The sequence below is a fragment of the Hydra vulgaris genome, chromosome 02, assembly GCF_038396675.1.
Source record: "Hydra vulgaris chromosome 02, alternate assembly HydraT2T_AEP".
Classification (NCBI taxonomy): domain Eukaryota; kingdom Metazoa; phylum Cnidaria; class Hydrozoa; order Anthoathecata; family Hydridae; genus Hydra; species Hydra vulgaris.
In genome coordinates this window covers 50,138,411-50,160,015 of record NC_088921.1, presented here as the reverse complement: position 1 = coordinate 50,160,015, position 21,605 = coordinate 50,138,411, and the positions used below count along the sequence as shown (strand labels likewise).

Below are 21,605 nucleotides of genomic sequence, written 5' to 3'. Positions count from 1 at the left end.
TATAACGAAGATACAATATTTTCAATATGCGATTCATATCCTTATTTAAATGATCTTAATAAAGATCATTAATCTTTTTTACAGATGAATTCCAATTTTTGATCCACATTTCTTCATCAGAACGTAGTCTACAGCACATCTCATCAACTTCGTGCTGTTTTATTGTAAGTTCTTCGTAAATTTTCTAAATAAAAATATTATTTAAACGAACCCTGAAAATGTTAAGTTTTTATGAATAAACTCTAGTATATTCTTAAAAATATAAACATGAAAAGTCTTAAAGTTGTACATTTTAGGAAAAAGTAGTTTATGATACAAATCCTTTATCATAAACAAAAACCCGAATATATATATATATATATAAATATATATATATATATATATATATATATATATATATATATATATATATATATATATATATATATACATTTATATACATATATATATATATATATATATATATATACACGTACATATATATATATATATATATATATATATATATATATATATATATATATATATATATATATATATATATATATATATATATATATATATATATATAAATGTATAAATATATTAAGAAAAAATGCAGGTTGCTCACTTTGAATATCTTGTCGCGTGATTTTGTTACTAATTCATGAACTGAAGTTGTCTGTGGTATCGCTAATTTTTTATCGTTATTATCGCAATAAAAATATTTCATTATCTCCACATCTAAATCTACATTTAAAAAAATGTAAATGTAACACACTATGATGCTTATATAATTATAACTATTCCACAATCCATGCACACAGAGACACATAGAGAAAATGCCACAAATAGAAACGCGCACAATATACCTTTATTGGATTGCTTATGTTTACTTTTTATCAAATTTTCTTTCAAAAGTTCTTTTTCAGTTTTTGTCTTAACTAAAAAAATAAATTCACACGTACAATATATAAGTACATTAAAATAACATTGCTGAAAAAATATAAATAAATGATACTCGTAAATAACATAAATAGTTTTTACCAGCTGCTGTAATAATTTCAAAATTCACTGCTTCATCAAATTGTTTCAGTAAGATAACAATGATATCTTGAAAACGGCTAACAAAAGATTTCACATGTAATTTAATGGAACCTTCTATGCTATGGTGATAGTTATCTATGGCTTTCAAATTCTCATTTTGTCTCTTTAATTCCGAATCACAAAGCTTTCTCATTTCAGTTTCATTGTTTGGATGACCGAGGGTAGGACGAAGCAGTGTTTGATGCTCTCGCTGAATTAGATTACAATTTATTTAAATTCAAATATAATTATACAAATATATACAAAAAATTAAATACCCAAAAAATTATATAGTTAAGTTATCCCCTAATAATTACATAATTCATTTCCCGTGGTTTAAGGGAAGGTGGGGGAGGGGTTTGGTTTAACAGATACAAAAACATTTGTGTTGTTTTGTAGGTATGTTCTGTATCTTATTTATAGATTATTACGCATAGTAGTTCTTTGTAATTTTTTGTAGCGATTTTTTGATATATACGATAAATACTTAAAATAATATCAATCGTAATTAGAAAAATTCTTATCAAATATAGCAACAATAATATATAAAGCTACAAATAATATAATGTAATACAGTTTTTGTCTTTGGATTTAAAGTGTTATACTTCAAGTGTAGTATTATATTTAAGCTGCAACAGATATTTCAGATAGTACAAAGTACATTTAGAAAGCAATATCATTATTCAAAATAATTACATTATTTAAAATCCATTTGTCGAGTTTAATTTTAAATTTTCTGCATTATTTTCTTTTCAGTGATCTAATTTTGTGTTCATACTATATTGATTGCGCTGGGTAAACTATACTGCTATAGGTTATAAGGTATTTTGTGTTTAACTCGATGGAACTTAAAATGCAAAATACAATAAAACTTATCTTATAAGTTGCTGCAATCATAATGTTGCAGTGATATAATAAAATAGACCAAAATTTCCGTGATTAGAACAATAAAGTTTTCCTTACTTAATCATTAATAAATTTATAAGGTTATAGAAGTAGTTCAGGCGCAATTTAAAAATACTTAGTAACAACCATAAATTTTTAAAATAATACTTTATTTAGTGATTTTTAATCAATAAATTAAGAAAACATCATAACTGTTGAAGCTTTTATACAATTTTTTGTTTGTAGACTTTCAGTTTGTTAGGGTAACATTAAGCCTATTATAAGTCTTGAATGAACTTTTTAAAATTTCACTGTAACGGTAAAAATCATTTTTAATCAATTTTTGTTTATTTTACTGGTGTTTTTTTAAAAAAATAAAATAACTTGTTCTGATTAAGGAATCAAAGTGTTCTAATTTAGGGAACCAGTTGTCTTGATTGGAACAAAATGGTATCTTTGTAAAAACAAATTTATTTCCAATAACAGTGCAATCAATTAAGTCAAACTATGGTTAAAAGTATAGTAGGGCTGTTTGTTCGTATTAATCAAATCATAAATGTTTTCATAGTTTAGCCATCTTTGGTTAATAAATATTTGTTCCTAAAGTGTTCCAATTAAAGCAACGCTCCCTTAGGTAGTTGATTTCAATAAAAAGATGTGTTTATTAAAGTTTATTGCACAATTATATTTCATTTTATGACCTCTTGCTAATAACTTCACGTCAAGACTTCCTTGGTTAAAGTTACTTTTTCAATTCCATTGAATATCTTATAGATTGGAATTAAATCGCTCCAAATTTGTCTTACAACTAAAGTAGCGAGGTCCAATTATCCTTTCTTTTCTTCTAAAATACCTTATTTAGTAGCGATATTAATCTAGTAGCACAATGATGACCCTTTTATAAAAAATATTTAGTTCTTTAGATATGGAGACCACACAGATACAATGTATTCAATTAATGGTCTAACAAAAGTTTTGTATATAATTTTTATTATTTCCCTGTGGACACCTAGAAATGTGTTTTTAATATACCCAAAACTTTATTTGCTTTACTTGATAGTTAATTGATTTTTCTATTTTAAGTCAGAGCTAAATTTTACACCAAAATCATTTTCAGCAACAGTGACACATAAAGATAAAGATATATCTTTTAAAATAATTTGTTTTTGGCAAAGTGCATAACAAAACGGTTCTCAAAATTTAACTTAAACAGTCATTAATTGGAAAAGTTGACAGCTTTCTTTCCGCCACTTTGCAGAATGTTAAAACTTGTTACAGAATCTTTTTTACAGACCCTTGATAAAACTTTTACGTAATTGTCATACATCATTTGAAATATTTACAAAGTTATCAGGCAAATCATTAATGTAAATAGCAAATAGTACAGGACCAATAACAGAGCCCTGCAGTACACCACTAAATACATCCTTCCAAGATGAGACATTTTCTTCTAAAATAACTCTTTATCTTCTATTTTTAAAAAATATTTTAATCCATTTTAACAATGTACTAAAAATTCCATAACATTTAAGTTTGATCAGTAATCTTTTATGGGGTACAGAATCAAATGCCTTAGCAAAGTCCAAGTAAATTACGCTTAGAGGTATGTCGTGAGAAAAATAATTCAAAATGGTGTCTTCTGTATCAATGAGATTAGTTGTACAAGATCTTTTCATAACAAAGCCGTGTTAGTGTGTTGAAAGAAGATTATTTACATTTAGGAAACTCATAACTAAATCTTGCACAACTTTTTCTAGAATATTAGAGTGAGTGAAATTATCCAATAATTTAATGATGATAATTTACTCTCTTTTTTGAGGACTAACACTGGCTGATTTCTACTGAGTTGGTAATTCATTAAGCTCAAAAAAAGCTGTAAATATATATGCAAGAAGTAAAGTTGTTACACATGCGCAATTTTTGAAGAAAAAAGCTTTTACAAGATCTGCTCCACCAGACTTCTTGGTATTTAAACATTTTAATCTGTTAAAAATATCTTTGTAGGAGATTATATCAAAATCAAATTTTTAAATCCTTTTAGACTCAAATGCTGGAAAATTAACATCATTACGAATCTGTATTGCAATCTGTAACATCTGTACCGACTTAACATAATGCCTTGTTATTACCTCAAAGCCAAACAATTGCAACAAAAATGTTTTAAACCCCTCTCCATTCTATTCAGAAGCTTGGCAAACTCATTGTATTCTGTAATTTTCTTTATCTATGAACCAACTATTTCTGATATTAGCATTAAACAGCTTTGGAAAAAGAACTTGGAGTACTTAAAAGGTGCCAATTCCTGTTAACAGCAAGTAACAAATTGCTTGATAAAGCTTAACATAATGTATATTAGTGGGTAGTCCTTTTTGCGATACTGCACTCTAGAGTGAGAGTTGTCAGAGATGTCAGAGTTGTTCCAGATTTAAATAAATCAAGGAAATTTTGTGAAACCATTTTAAAAGACAACAAAGAATGATACCATTTTCAAGTCTCCGATGACATATAGTCGGAGCCTCAGACCACATTGTAACAGAGGCTCAGAACATTTTTATAACTGAAGATGTTGAAAAATGCTTTGACTGCAGACAATGAAAAACGTTTTTCTAATCAAAGACTTGATTCAAAATAAATCAAAAAAAGTTTTTAGTGCTATCGTTTATACATTTATGCTGCCCTATTACATTTGCTTCATTAAGTAATTCAAAATAAATAATTCAGTAATTTAAAATAAGTAAATTCTGACTGATATATACTTATGAAACTTCAAGGTTTGGAAAACGCAGACCCCACTGGAGGGGTAGGAATAGAAACAGTTTTTTTAGATCACCAATTTGAACTTAAAAAAACGAAGTATAAACATTTTATCAGCAACTAAAAACTTAAATAAAAATTCAATCAATTAAAAAAAAACAACCTAAAAACACAAATTGTATATAATGATAACATAAGTTAACTGCGGCATTATAGGTTGTACATACAGGTTAAAATCAAATGCAGTAAAATTAATTTTGTAGCAGCATTTCACCTCTATACAAGCTTTAGGAAAGCAATCAAATGATAATATTTGGTTTAGACTTTCTCTAATCTAAGGATGTTCATAATCCAGGTAAAGTCAACATTCATTTAAAGTAGAGTCTGTTGGGGTAGTTTGGGTATTATGGGGTGATTTGAGTGAAATTTTATTTTTTATATAAAAATTAGTAATTATATACAAAAATTAAAAATATAATAAATGTGTTGCTCGTGTTCATATAAAAGACATAAAAAACCAAAACATATTAAAAAAAACATTAAAGTTATATTAGCAACACTGACCACAATTCTTCTACAAATTGTATAGGTTATGTACAAATATCAGTGAAATAAAAACAAAACATCAAAGCATTGTCAAAAGCATTTGTTATTCCATTGAGATATTTTTATCTAATTAAGGTATGTAAACATTACATATTAATACTTTAATTTTTTAATAATTTGAGCTTCTTAAAAATATTATTTGTTTTAAAATTGATTATTTAATAGTTGGAGGTAATATGGGTATAATTACCGTGAACTTCCACGCACATATGTAAAATATGAAAGTAATAATCTATAAGAGCTAAAGAAAATGTTAAGAACTGAAAATTGATGTATGCAGCTGCAAAAAAATACATTATTCTGTATGAAACTTTGAGAGAAAGATGTGTATCCAACCTATCAAGGCACTGGGATGTTCCTCTCCCAGTTGATGGGATGTTCCTCTCCCAGTGTTGACAAGAGACAATGAGAAATATATAGTAGATGCCTCAATTTTATAGCAAATTGTGGATATCCACTAGACAAATAAGATTTGCAATATATGGTGCACAGTTATGTACAGTCAGTGGGTAGAAAGACACTATTTAAAAATGACATAACCAATTACGACTTTATTATAGATTTTAAAAAGATGGAAAGAAGAACTTTTTAACTATTGAAAAAAACTTTAAAAGAAGATGGAAAGAAAAAAGAAGAAACAAAGCAAAAATCTGAATTACTAATTGTAGCAAGGGAAAAAAGGCTATTTAAGTATGTGGTGGATGAATTTTTTAAAATTTATTAAAACATTTTGAATGAAAACAATTTAAATTACCACCCCAGAAAGAACATTTGATTTAGACAAAACTGGCCTAGGTACTGACCCTACTAAGGGTAAAGTCCATTAATCCAGTACAGTACAGTGTTCTTTTTGTAGAAAGTACTAACAGTGAATGCTACCCACCTTGTGTTATTTATGAAACAAATAAAGTTCGACAACCTACTTGGGTAAAGAGAGGACCATCAGATACGCTGTATGGGGTTACAAATCTGGTTGGATGCAGGATTATATTACGAAAAAATTGGTTAAACTCATTTGTCAAGCTAATAAAACACCTTGAAAAGCCTGTTTTAGTATTATTTGATAGACATAATGTAACCATACAGCTAAGGATATTGGCATTATAATTTTATGTTAACCGCCTCATACATTACATTCTCTTCAACCATTAGATGTTGGTGTATTTTATCCTATGAAAAATGACTTGAAAAATAGATTAAAAAAAGATTCAGTGAGACTTGTCTTGAAAATGTAAATAAAGCTATTTTTCCAATTCTTTTAAAGACACTTGTAGCAATCTCATTTAAATCTAATCACATAAAAGGCAGTTTTAAAAGATCTGTTATTTACCCAGTGGATCTTGTATTTACCCAGTGATCCAACCATTCTGGAAAGCAAAACTGTTTCAGTCCAGCTCAGCATTTAAACACAAAAATATCCTGAAAAGATACAGCTTTGAAACCTAAAGTTACAGCTTTGAAAAATTTTAAGACAAAGAGATTAGAGTATAAAGAAGTGGTGGAGAAGTTCTTACAACTGACAAAGTACTAGAAAGGTTGAAATAAGAGTAGGTAAAAAGAAATGAGAAAAAGAAAATATGAAATACTAAATAAAAATACTGCAGCTTTAGACATCAAAATTAAACAGGAGAAAGATTAGAAAAAGAAAAGATCTTAGAAAAGATCCTGTTCCTGATTTTAATGTTTTTTAAATTTTATTAATGTTTGATAATATGATAAAATTTTTATGCTGTCCTTTCATTTTGCATAAAACACATTCACTGCTTCCACATTCATGGCATAACCATATTTCAGGGCTGGGATATTGGGGTTAATAAATGTTAATCCTCATAATTTTTGTTTAGGTGACTGAAAAATTATGATAACCACCTTTATTAAGTTTCTCTATACATGTTGATAAACTGTGAGCTTTAGAAGCATTTACAACACCTTTTTATAGTTATACCAACATTCATTTTTATTTTGACCTTGCTTACTTCTATTCATTTTATATTCTCAGCTGGCATGTTTACTTTTAAACTTTTAAAAACTTCAGCACATGATGAAGAGGTAAAAATATTGTCAATGCTTGGCAATTTAATTGGTGACATTAACTTTTGTCAAAACTTCACAAATAAAGTTTTTTTTTAGCATTGGAACTGCAGTAAACAGAAAGTTTATTGGCACAGTTTTCTCAAGAGCAGAAGCAACAGGACTGGTATTTTGTACTTTATTATTTGATACAGGATTATATACTTTTTTGACGTTGCTACTGATTTTTGTTTTTTTTACCTCATTGGTCATGATCTTCTTGACTAAAGTCAAGGTTTGATCTTAAAAGGTGCTACTTCTTTTCAAAATGGCGACCATTTATTTAAAATACTTAAACACACAGGGTTTGTTAAATCATTTCATAGAGTTGCTTCCACTCTATACATTGCTGCAACATTATGCAAGTCAATGAAAAGCTTTTGTTTTAACACTTTTTTCTAATACTAACCACAATTTATGATATGTATCAATGATAGATTGTGATTTCTGACATTCTGACTTTGATATACATTAATTATTACATGTTAAATTATGATACTTAATTGGCTGAAGCCAGAAAGATTAATAGTAGCTGTATGCTTTTGAATGTTTAGAATCACTTAAGTCTTTACTTCCAAGTTTTGATGAGTTCAATGTTAAGTAGTTAAATGCATCTGGATATAACAACACTAGCCAAAATAGTATACCCTCTTGTTAATCAGTCCAGCCTTCAAGAATTTTTCAACGGATCAGGTATCTGTATACCATCTAATTTAAGTTTCAAGTGATATTCCTTTTTATATCTGACCCGAACTCTACTGCTGTTTTTATAAGAAGAAAGCATTGTTTTCTATTCAAGCAAATACACAAGCCACAAAAGCTTTTTTGTTATACTGTTTAAAATTAACTCATTTATCTTCAGATAGTTTTTTAAATCTTCAACTTTGGTCTTTGAAATCATATCATACTCCATGATTAATTTTGTAGTAAATATTTGTTTTAACAGATGTAGTTGGATGTTTATACTTTGTTTCCTCAAGTTTTCTCAAACTGTCTTTTTACCCCTCCAGACATCTTACAAAATGGCATATTTCAAACTTGCTCAACTGCTGTATTGTACATAGTTAAGAAAAAAGAGCCAAGAAAATTAAAATAATTTGTACCAATCTATAGCACATAACTAATTATACAAATTTGAAAGCAGGAAAGGTATAATATTAACATATAACATATTTTCCTACAGTAAACCGACATGTATGCAACTTCTTAAGTAAGCTAAATATGTTTAAATAATTTAAACTCTACAAAATACATCTTAGCAAGAAGCAATTATTCAACTTACTTTAAGAGTTCTCTTGAAGCAGGTTGTGAAATATGAAGCCCAGATGTTGTCCTGATCCTAACAAGCATGCCCAAGTATGCCACGTAGGCTTTACAGATTTTACAACTTTTTACAACCTCAATAGAATCCTTTTTGATCTTGTTTTGATAAAATATTTACACAAATAGCCAAATGCATCTGCTGGATGCTAACAACCTTTGCCATTCAAACTAAATAGTTGCTGTCCTAATACAATTTATTGTTCATTTAATCACCGAACGAGGAAGTGTCAATGTGACAAATGATACAAGACAAATGATGAGTCAACGAACTGTTGATTTTATGCTAGAAAAAAAAGAGAGATTACCTGTATGACAGAGATTATTATAAAGCTAGGTACATACTCAGAGTCACAACAAATCATGTTGGTAGAATATACAAGTAAGTAAAAATGTAGAGGAAAAGAGGACACATAAAAGAGAATTTTATAAAAGGAAAAAAAAGGCTGAAGAAGACATATTGCTTGGCTAAGTGAAAAATTAAATTTGCTTGGCTATGTGCAGGATAAAACAAGCTGGGCACAAAGCTAAATCAGATAAGCAGATGTTATTATGTAAGATGATAGATTTAGAAGATAAAATAAATCCAGTGTACATATTGGGGAAATATATATATATATATATATATTGGTGAGACCAAAAAGAAAATCATTTCAAGAAGTGCAGAACACCAAAAAGTTTGTAAAAATCAAAAATGGTCAAGTTCAGGAGCCACGAAAGATTCTAGAACATGGCATGGTAACTTTGGTTGGGGAAAAAAAAGGTTGTTGTAAAATAAATACCTATTAAAAGGCTTAGATTAAAAATTAGATTGAAAAATACTTTAAAACAAAAATTTAGGTAAAAATAAGGTAAATGAAAGGGGGTGAAGTCACACTTGAAGGTTGTTCATAGAACATAAACAAAAATATTTGACCAGGTAAAATTTTAAAAAGCATTATTGTCAACAAAATAAAAAAGCATAAAAATTCTTAGAATTATTATACTTACGTTTGAATAATTCTTAGAATGACTTGTTAAAGAATTAGAATTTACATTTTGAAACTTTCAGAATTTTTAAGATTGAACAACTTAAAATTTTTCATAAAAGTTTAAGAAAAAAAAAAAGATCTTAAAAAAATTATGACGTAACACAAAAACATGATTTTTGATTTTTAATTATCATTAGTATTTCTTTAATGATACTCATTTTTTATTGAAAATTTTTGCTGTTGTTTTATTGCGCACTTTTTTATAAAGCTATTTAAATTATGTTGATTAGTTGGGTTTCATAAATGACTAAATGTTTTTAAATGTTATCTGGTAGATTTTAAGAAAACTTTGATCTACATAATCAAGGTATACTTTAATTACTTTGTGAACGTCAGAAGTAGATCGAATAATTTTTGTTAAGGCTGGAGTGGGGGTTGTTTTAATAATAAAAAATAACAACGAGCCTACATTAAGAATGTGTTAAATAAACTGCATTATTAAAATTTATCACATTAAAACTTATATTTTAAAATTTGCATATTTACCCGTAAATTTGTATTAATATCTTGCTTTTTAAAAAAAGAATTTTTGATTAACTCCTCTCCTTTTATAAATTCAACTTTTTGGGTTGAGTATAAACTCTGCACAAATAGTTCTGGTAACATGCAAGCATATATCATAAAAGAACAAACTTGTGATTGAAACTCTAAAAAGTTTTTAAGAACATAAAAAATTTAATAAAAATTTTAAAAGTTAAAAAAAGGAAATCTAAAAATAAAAAAACTTGAACAAAGTAATGAAACCTTGAACACAACTTAAAGCAAATTTATCAGCCTGTTCTCTGAAGTTTTTTAACCTCTGTATAAATAAAGTTACACACTCTTCAAAGGTTTCTTTGATATCTTTTTGTCTTGTTGAAGGACGCTGTGCCCTCTGTCGATAGTATAACTAAAAGGTTAAAAATATTAAAATTTTATTAAAATGTAAGAAATCCAGATTTGCTGTTTAGAACATACTTCTGCTGATAATAAGAGTTCATCTAAGCCAGTTTGCAGCAAATAAGCCACTTCTGAATCAAATTGAATTCTAAAAAAAAGTTAAAAAAGAAAATATAATACTAATAAATGATATCATACTTGCTTTGCTTTAAATGAAGAACATTTTTTTTTTACTTTTTTTCTTGTGAATCTTTGATTGTCAAAAATATCTTTTTACATTCAGTTATTATTACTTCAGTTTCACTATTAAATTAAAGAAACATAACATAATATATAATTACATATAAAAAATAATATAAACATACAAAAAAAAGCTTCAACAACAAAAAATTTTTTTTCATACCTAGGGGTATATGGTATTAGTTTAAAATCACGGTTGTTTGTAGTTTTCTTAAAAAATATAAAAACAGTTTGTAAAATATTTAAAAAAATACACACATTTTAAAGTTTAGAATTAAATTAAAAAAAAAAAGCAATATATAAACTACTAAACCTCCAAAGCAATAGATTGAGCTATCAAGAAAAAAATGAAGTTTTCTTTAAAAAATATAAAAAGCTCAAAAAACGTAAAAAGCAAAACATTTTAGAGTAATTTAAATGATATAAGAAACTATTTTTTAAAATTTTAAATTAAAATAAAAATATTAATAAATGACTTACATAAACTTGAATAATTATAATCTGAAGACAATTGCTTGGCTTCTTGAGAACTTGATTCAAAGTAAATAATACAGAAAAGTTTAATTCATAAATCTAATACTTAAAAACAACATTACTTATAGATCTAAAATGTTTTGATCTGTTAGTAATATTTACTATCTGTGGTACTTTATATAAGTATCAAAGACAGTGGTGAAGTAACAAAGACATGTTACTGGCAGTAGTAATGAAGCATAAAATTTGTAATTACTGTGTTAAAATATTGTTTAAACTTTAAATTTTTCTATATTTAGTTTTTGGTTTTATTAAAGTTACCATAATTATCCTAGCAACTTAAAAAACTTTATTTATTTAATTCAATTAAAATTTAGTTATTATTTAATTTGATTTTCCATTAATAAATATAACTATATATTTATTTCACAACATGATGTATTGAATAAAAACTACAAAAAATAAATATAATAAACATTGTAACTATATTACCGAATTATTATTACCTCACCATAGATATGTTATTATTAGTCTCTTTTGTTTTATTGAAATAGTCCAAATAATCAATTCTCTCTTGAATTGATAAAAACAAAGAAGGAAGAACCTTGTGAATTTCTACTTTTAACAAATCCTTAAAAAAATGAACATTAATTTATATATATATATATATATATATATATATATATATATATATATATACATATATACATATATATATATATATATATGTATATATATATATGTATATATATATATATATATATATATATATATATATATATATATATATATATATATATATATATATATATATATGTATATATATATATATATATATATATATATATATATATATATATATATATATATAATATGTAAGTTGATTTCAATAAAAAGGCAGCATTTAACTAATTTTTAAATATAATTTTTGATATAATAATATATTAACAATATTTCGCTGACCTATTGTCATCAGCGTCATCAGTAAATAATAAAACGTTACAAAATAACATAAAACAAACCGTTTAAAAAGATGACATTAAAAAGCGTCAAATATAAAAACCAATTGAATAATACAATAATGACGTCAGTTAAATTATTGTCAAAATAGGTCCCATTGTTTTAACCTTATTCCCGTTATCTCGATTTAGAACACCTTGCCCAATGCCTATCTCATATCAAAATCTTGCTTTGTTAATCTCCAGGGGTTCTCTAAGTTTTCTTATCCTGTATTCTGGAACAACTGCTAAGGTCTTAGAATTTAGCAATCAAAGTTACCATGGCATGTTCTAGAATGTTTCGTGGCTCCTGAATTCGACCATTTTTGATTTTTACAAACTCTTTGGTGTTCTGCACTTCTTGAAATGATTTTCTTTTTGGTCTCACCAATATATATATATATATATATTTTTTTTTAATCATCTTCGCTTCCAACAAGGCTGCAAGCAGCCACTAATTAAAGTTGGAAGTTACTGAAAGAGAAAAGATGAAGATTGTAGAGCAAGATAACGATTGACGGACGATTTAAAAGATTGCAAATTATATGAATCAGAAAAGCAAGATGAAGGAAGCGAATTCCAAAGAACTAATGTTCGAGGAAAAAAACTAGACGAATAAGCGTTTTTGGGGCATTTGGAACAGTCACAGAAAAAGGATGACACTTAATTGAATGACAAGTAACACAAGAATGAATTTTAGTAGATGGCACAAGAGACGCTAGCTCTTTAGAGCAGTGCCCATTATTGTATTTGTAGAAAAGAGAAAGAGAAGCAACAAACCGATGTGATAATGGTTGAAGGTTGGCTGCAAGAGCAGGTCCAACTATGTTTACAATGCGTTTTTGCACCTTGTCTAAAAGAGAAAGGGCATCATTAGAAGATCCGCCCCAGATATGGCAACAGTATTCCATACAAGGCCGGATTTGAGATTTATAGAGATAGAGAATAGAATCCAGAGTAAGATGTTGTGAGCTCGATAAAGAGATGCAACCTTAGCAGATGCTAACTTTGCAACTGTTTTGATATATGGATTCCAATATAGAGATAGAGAATAGAATCCAGAGTAAGATGTGGCGAGCTCGATAAAGAGATGCAACCTTGGCAGATGCTAATTTTGCAACTGTTTTGATATATGGATTCCAAGAAAGATTGGAAGTAAGAGTTATTCCTAGAAGATGAAGAGTAGGTGACTCATCGAGTACATCACCGTTCATAAATATAGGAAGATCTAAATTATTGCGACAACGATTGGCTGAAAGAAATTGAGTTTTATCTGAATTAAAAATCACCAGCCACTGTGAGCCCCATGCGGTAGCAGAAGTGAGATCCTTTTCAAGCTCAAATGCCCCTCCAAGCAATCAGAGGGTGTTGGTTTCTTATCAAGACAAGAATAAATGGTAGTATCATCAGCAAACAATGCCACCTTAGATGAGAGAATATCTGGAAGATCGTTAATGTAAATTAAAAAGAGTATAGAGCCAAGGATAGAACCTTGAGGAACCCCTGAAGTTACAGAATAAGAAGAAGAGTGTTGTCCATCGAGGACAACTTTTATGCTACGATTGGAAAGGAAGGATTCAATGATCTTAAAGATGTTGCCGGATACACCATAAGAAGAAAGCTTATGGAGAAGACCAGCATGCCAAACTTTATCTAAAGCTTTTGAAATGTCAAGAGCAATGGCCTTAACCTCTCCACCTTCATCTAATGCACAATAAAACCTGTCGGTTATTACTGTTAGCAAATCAGCTGTAGAACGAGAAGATCGAAATCCATATTGATGGTCAGAAAGTAAGTTGTTAGATTCAAGATGAGAAATTAAGTGTTTGTTAATTAAAGATTCAAAAACCTTGCTTATGATAGGAAGAAGACTTATGGGACGGTAGTTAGACGAATCAGATCGCTCCCCAGAATTTTTGAAGATAGGGATAATAGATGCGGCTTTCCAGCAGGCTGGAAAACAAGACTCTGATAAGCACTTGTTGAATAGTTTTGAGAGTATAGACGACAGCTCCGGAGAACACTTCTGCAAGACAATAACAGGTATGTTGTCTGGGCCACAAGCTGTAGAAGAGTCTAGGCAGGAGATCACTTTAGATACAGATGCTGGAGTGATATGAATGTCAAGCAATGGATCAACCTGTTTGTTGGCAATATCAGGTAGAACGCAATTAGTGGAATCAAGAGATGATATTGATGAAAAGTTTTTAGCAAACAGTTCAGCTTTGTCTTTAGGTGAGGTGACAAAGTCTGAACCATACAAGAGAGGTGGAATTATAGATTTGCCCTTATTATTGATATTATTAAAGATTCTCCAGAAGTCACGAGAGCCTAATTTTTGAGATGAGGTACGAGATTTCATGACCTGAGAATAGCGGGTTTTGGCGTTAGATAAAACCTTTTTACAGTTGTTTCTAGCAGTAATAAACAGACGTCTGTTTTCTGGAGAATTGTTTTGCTGATAAATATGGAAGTATCGGTTTCGATTGGCAATTGCAGCAGCACAGTGTGAGGAAAACCATGGAGGAGAGTGAGGCTTGACCTGGAATCGTCGAGAGGGAATAAAAGATTCCATGCCAGCCTGAATCCACGAAGTTATGTAAGAAGCACATTTGTCGACAGGAAGACGAAAGATTTCTACCCAAGTGCCATCACGAAGAAAATCACGGAAAGAATCCCAGTCAGCTTTACTGTAGTTGTAAGAGGTTCGATAATAGGGGGATTCAGGTGATGAAGAAGAATGAGATAATAGTTTTAGAGAGATCAAACTGTGATCAGAAGGGTGAATGTGGAGAAACTGAGCACTGACTAGGATCAGAAACAAGACATAAGTCAAGTAGAGAAGGTAAATGATTAGGGTTGTCAGGAAAGCGAGTTGGAAAGTTGACTATTTGAGTTAGGTATTGAGAAAGGCAAAAGTTGTGGGCTTTAATGCCTGCAGAGTCACTGACACTAGAGCCAAGCCATTCAGAGTGGTGAGCATTAAAGTCACCGACAACAACTATATTAGCTGATGGATAAAGAGAGAGGGCTTGGTCAATATGATCAGAAATAACATCAAAAAGAGTGCAGTCTTGAGATGAAGGAGAGCGATATAGAACAAAGAGAAAGGCATTAGAGTGAAGTGGTGCTAAACGAAAGCACATGAAAGAATAGTCTGTGGATTCAAACCTAGTTTCACGACAAACAGGTGAATTCTTACGAATGTAAATGCCCAGGCCAAGCATGTGACTATTGGAGTCTTTACGAATTAGAGGAAGATAACCATCAACACTGGTGAACTTTGCAAGAGGTAAGACTCAACAGAAGAAAAGTTACTTTGAAGACCACGAATATTAGTGAATGATAGGTTTTGAGAACTTGGTGATGATGATGGTTTTTTGTGTTTTATAGTTTTTGGTACTTTATTCATTTTTAAATTAGATTGAAGAACTTGACTCAAAGCATAGATAGTACTCAGAACACCGTTTAATAGCCCAAGCAATTGCCTCATTACTACTAATAAACCCTAAGCCGTAACAAAGGGCTCCAAATGTGGCCTCCGCAATGCACACCAAAAGTACAAACAGGGACACCATCCATGCACAACATGGCACTGTTAATACTTTGATATTTTTCAGCTGTTGATGGAATGAGCCTCTCTGAGAGCTACCACAGAGTTCGGGAAACCTGACTACCAGCCGGCCTCAGAACCATAAAACTGAGTTTTTGAGCTGTACCCTCATAAGGAGATAATAGAATGAGTTGCCTAGTCATAAAAACAGAGACACAAGCAAAACCCATGCATTGAGTCAAGAAGATCCAGCATTCAACATCCTTAACTGGAAACAATGTATTAAAAATACATCTGCGCCAGCCTAATAGATGAAGAAGGGGTGCGAGACTGGTCAACAGATAGAATCTGTTTACCCCTTAAGTCTTTGCCTAGGAGGCCTTCTACAAGACAGTAGCCGGGCGCATTTAACATCTGCCCAAGATGAGTATTTTTATCGAGACACCATCTCTAGCCTTTACTCAACCAAGAGCCCCAAGGCAGGGGGTGTTTTAAATCGGAGTTGGCATCTCCTAGTCTTTGCCTAAAAAGGCGTATCCTACAAGGCAGCAGGACATGAAGCATAGAATATATATATATATATATATATATATATATATATATATATATATATATATATATATATATATATATATATATATATATATTTCCATATGAGCATTTAAGTTAATAAACTCCCGGATTTGAGTTCAGAGGTAGTTTTGTTTTGCTGTTGCATAATATGTTTTTTAAATTGAGAGCTGAAGTAAATACAACTCTGATGTTTTGTTTTCTAAACTCTCTTCAGAGTTTTGGACCAATGATAGGTATCCAAGGTAGTTTTAAAAACTGATTATCTAATTGGTTAGATGCAGTATTTTTTTAAACGCGGTCTAAATAGTTTTTGTTTATTTTTATATTACTTTTGTTATAACCGCTTTCAAAAAATGTATTTATGAGAAAATTAATTTCTTATGAGAGATATTTTTGAGAGCAGATTTGTTTTGCTCTACATAAAAAATCTTTAAAGACGCCAGTGGTTATGCTTGGGTTGATGTTGGAGTTTGGTTTTATTTGAACATTTGTTATCGCATCCTTACGATGTACTTGAAACTCATAAAATCCATTCATTGTATTGAATTTGTAATACAAATATTTAAAAAATTAAGTTGTTTTCTTTCGTTTTCAAGTTCAACAGTATATTTTATGGAGGGGTTTTGTTCATTTAAAGTTTCAAGAAACAATTCTTGCTTTTCTTTTGAATCAAAGCAAACATGGCTATCATCCACATATCTTTTAAAAGTTATTGGTTGGAATGAATTAACAAAGGCTATATTAAGGGCTCTTTTTTCTATACTTTGCAAAAATGCTTTAGCTTTAACTACCATCAATGATAAACCAATTGGACCTGAATTAGGTAAAATTCGGATTTTATTTTTGTATACAAAATAACAGTTGCTTAATGAAAGTTCAATTAACTGGTGCATATCTATTTAGAGTTAATTTAGTCCTAGTTTTTAAATTGTCAAGATCATCATTCAATATGTTAACAATAACAAGAATTGCTTCATCAATTGGTATGGATGAATATAAATTAACTACATTGAATGAAACTTGAATTTCATTAGGGCCTACCTTCCATTCTTTAGGATCATTGACAAAGTTTCTTGAAATTATTAGTCGAGTTATATTTTTGTTTAACGTTGGTTGGATAATTTTAACCAGATACTTAGATGCTCCATAAGGAGGTGTGTTAGTAGTGGAAAAAACAGGACCCATTGAGTAGTTTTTTTCTAGTTTGTGAGCTTTAACCATTCCATAGGTTCTATGTGGAATGCAATCTGATGGATACATTTTAAAATAAGTAGCATTGTCTAACTTATTCTGTTTTCTTAATTTACATAACAGTTTTTTAAAATTTAGTAGTGAAAGTCGGTGTTGAGTTGTAATCAATAACTTTACTATTTTTTATTTGTTCTTCTAATTTATCTTTTGCTTCATTTTCGTATAATAAAGCAAAACCTGTTCCTTTGTCAAATGGATATATTTTGATGATATATACTCTCTATACTCGTCTATACTCTCAAAACTATTCAACAAGTGCTTATCAGAGTCTTGTTTTCCAGCCTGCTGGAAAGCCGCATCTGTTATCCCTATCTTCAAAAATTCTGGGGAGCGATCTGATTCGTCTAACTACCGTCCCATAAGTCTTCTTCCTATCATAAGCAAGGTTTTTGAATCTTTAATTAACAAACACTTAATTTCTCATCTTGAATCTAATAACTTACTTTCTGACCATCAATATGGATTTCGATCTTCTCGTTCTACAGCTGATTTGCTAACAGTAATAACTGACAGGTTTTATCGTGCATTAGATGAAGGTGGAGAGGTTAAGGCCATCGCTCTTGACATTTCAAAAGCTTTTGATAAAGTTTGGCATGCTGGTCTTCTCCATAAGCTTTCTTCTTATGGTGTATCCGGCAACATCTTTAAGATCATTGAATCCTTCCTTTCCAATCGTAGCATAAAAGTTGTCCTCGATGGACAACACTCTTCTTCTTATTCTGTAACTTCAGGGGTTCCTCAAGGTTCTATCCTTGGCCCTATACTCTTTTTAATTTACATTAACGATCTTCCAGATATTCTCTCATCTAAGGTGGCATTGTTTGCTGATGATACTACCATTTATTCTTGTCGTGATAAGAAACCATCACCCTCTGATTGCTTGGAGGGGGCAGTTGAACTTGAAAAGGATCTCACTTCTGCTACAGCATGGGGCTCACAGTGGCTGGTGAACTTTAATTCAGATAAAACTCAATTTTTTTCAGCCAATCGTTATCGCAATAATTTAGATCTTCCTATATTTATGAACGGTGATGTACTCGATGAGTCACCTACTCTTCATCTTCTAGGATTAACTCTTACTTCCAATCTTTCTTGGAAACCATATATCAAAACAGTTGCAAAATTAGCATCTGCTAAGGTTGCATCTCTTTATCGAGCTCGTCACTTTCTTACTTCGGATTCTATTCTCTATCTCTATAAATCTCAATTCCGGCCTTGTATGGAATACTGTTGCCATATCTGGGGCGGATCTTCTAATGATGTTCTTTCTCTTTTAGACAAGGTGCAAAAACGCATTGTAAACATAGTTGGACCTGCTCTTGCAGCCAACCTCCAACCATTATCACATCGTCGTAATGTTGCTTCTCTTTCTCTTTTCTACAAATACTATAATGGGCACTGCTCTAAAGAGCTAGCGTCTCTTGTGCCATCTACTAAAATTCATTCTCGTGTTACTCGTCATTCAATTAAGTGTCATCCTTTTTCTGTGACTGTTCCTAAGTGCTCCAAAAGCGCTTATTCGTCTAGTTTTTTTCCTCGAACATCAGTTCTTTGGAATTCGCTTCCTTCATCTTGCTTTCCTGATTCATATAATTTGCAATCTTTTAAGTCGTCCGTCAATCGTTATCTTGCTCTACAATCTTCATCTTTTCTCTTACAGTAACTTCCAACTTTAATTAGTGGCTGCTTGCAGCCTTGTTGGAAGCGAAGATGTTTAAAAAAAAAAAAAAAAAAAAATATCCGTTTAGATGCTAATGCTTTTTTAGCATTAGCATATAGATGCTAATGCTTTTTTAGGTTTTGTAAAGAAAAACGTTGCTGTTTTGTTAAATTATCTTTTATTTTATATTTTAAAAAACTGGTTAGAATTTTTGAACAGTTTTGTTGAAGAATCTCAGCCTTTTGTTTATTTTGTTGTTCTAGTTCTAACGTACAAGTTTTAATATTAGTAAATATGTCCATATAAGGAATGTTCTTTTGTAATGGGACAAATTTTGGACCAAGATTAAGTAGTTCAGTAGTTGCTTTATCCAGATTAATAATTGCCAAATTTAGTATAGCAGGTTTTAAAACTCGGTTGAGACGATTTTTTTTCAAAAATTGATTTTGTAACTGATGTCATTTTGTCATTTATAGAATTTTTCTTTCATTTCATTTTTTTTTTAAATAATGATAATTCTTAGATTTGTTTGTTGTATTATTAATTATCTCATAATCATTAGATCTTATTTGATATTAGAGATATAAATTTAATTCATTAATTAACTTCTTACTTGAATATAATTTTTTGTTTGCTTCATTTGGAGCATGAACTAATAATTTTTTTCTGTATTCTTTCATTATATATATATATATATATATATATATATATATATATATATATATATATATATATATATATATATATATATATATATTTTTTTTCCAGATCTTTTTTTCAGATTTTTTCAAGACCAAAAAGAAAATCATTTCAAGAAGTGCAGAACACCAAAGTGCTTGTAAAAATCAAAAATGCTCAAGTTCAGGAATCAAAAATGCTCAAGTCCATGGAACATTCAAGAACATGCCGTTGTAACTTTGATTGGCTAAATCCTAAGACTTTGGCAGTCGTTCTAAAATACAGGATAAGAAAAATTAGAGAATCCCTGGAGATTAACATAACAAGAGTTTGATATGAGATAAGTATTGGGCAAGGTACTCTAAATTGAGATGAGGAGGATAAGGTTAAAAAAAAACTTGGGGACCCATTTTGACAAAAAATTTAACTGACTATTATAGTATTTAATTGGTTTTTATATTTGATACTTTTTAATGTCTTCTTTTTAAACGTTTGTTTTATTTTATTTTCTAACGTTTTATTATTACCTGGTGATGCTGATCACAATAGGTTAGCAAAATATCGTTAATATATTATTATATCAAAAATTATATTTAAAAATTATTTATACGCTGCCTTTTTATTGAAATCAACATACATATTATAAACATATTGTATAAAAAAATACGACTTTTAAAGATATTATATATATATATATATATATATATATATATATATATATATATATATATATATATATATATATCTGCATAAAACAGTGATCTCATACTGAATAAGAATAGAGTTTCAGTACATAACCCAACCAAGAGTTAAGGTTTGAGCAAGCAATATATACATATTTATTATCTTTATCTACTATAACTGTAATTAAAACCCATAAAACAGTGATCTCATACTGAATAAGAATAGAGTTTCAGTACATAACCCAACCAAGAGTTAAGGTTTGAGCAAGCAGTATATACATATTTATTATCTTTATCTACTATAACTGTAAACAATTCTCTTTCAAAAAAGTTTAATAAAATGAATTGCTAATGTTTAAAGGATACTGGTTATGTAACATGTTATAAGGTTTAGAATGGTTTTTTTTTTAAGATAATAAATATGTATATACATTTCAATAAAAAGGCAAATATAAGTATCAAATATAAAAAAAAACCATTCTAAACCTTATAACATGTTATATAACCAGTATCCTTTAAACATTAGCAATTCATTTTATTAAACTTTTTTGAAAGAGAATTGTTTTTAAGTTGATTTGCATGTCATTATAAACTCAGTTTTTTACATTATTACTATGAACTATTGTTAAATTTTAAGTTTTTTCTTGAGAGTTATTTGAATGTTTAATGAAACATAAATGTCTGAAATTTTTTATTTCAGCAACATCTTTAGTTTATCCAGTTTTTATGCATCTAAGTTAAAATATTTCTATTAAAAATCACAACTTAATATAAATTCAAAAATCAAGTTCACAGAAAAACAGCTAACAAAAACTATTTGTTATACAGTTTTATAACTTTACTATTTTCTGTGACAACTCATACATTTTTACATAATCCAGCTTA

The 21,605-nt window shown here is 29.2% G+C and overlaps 1 protein-coding gene across 3 annotated transcripts in view; it reads right to left on the bottom strand.

The window, feature by feature from the left end:
• Positions 1 to 18: 18 nt before the first annotated feature.
• The window catches only part of LOC100207156 (coiled-coil domain-containing protein 180), a 105,879-nt gene continuing 84,292 nt past the window's right edge, over positions 19 to 21,605 (bottom strand). For 2 of the 3 annotated variants that reach the window (XM_065791253.1, XM_065791254.1), the window contains 12 exons: positions 11,831 to 11,955; positions 11,331 to 11,380; positions 11,164 to 11,183; positions 11,014 to 11,060; positions 10,845 to 10,913; positions 10,689 to 10,758; positions 10,476 to 10,620; positions 10,218 to 10,378; positions 1,027 to 1,276; positions 852 to 923; positions 611 to 729; positions 19 to 184 (listed from right to left, as the gene is read on the bottom strand). In XM_065791253.1, coding sequence (XP_065647325.1) covers positions 56 to 184; positions 611 to 729; positions 852 to 923; positions 1,027 to 1,276; positions 10,218 to 10,378; positions 10,476 to 10,620; positions 10,689 to 10,758; positions 10,845 to 10,913; positions 11,014 to 11,060; positions 11,164 to 11,183; positions 11,331 to 11,380; positions 11,831 to 11,955 — 1,257 coding nt within the window. In that variant the 3' untranslated portion in view covers positions 19 to 55. Of the gene's footprint in view, positions 185 to 610; positions 730 to 851; positions 924 to 1,020; positions 1,277 to 10,217; positions 10,379 to 10,475; positions 10,621 to 10,688; positions 10,759 to 10,844; positions 10,914 to 11,013; positions 11,061 to 11,163; positions 11,184 to 11,330; positions 11,381 to 11,830; positions 11,956 to 21,605 lie in introns of those variants that run through there. The other variant, XM_065791255.1, reaches the window with a different exon arrangement.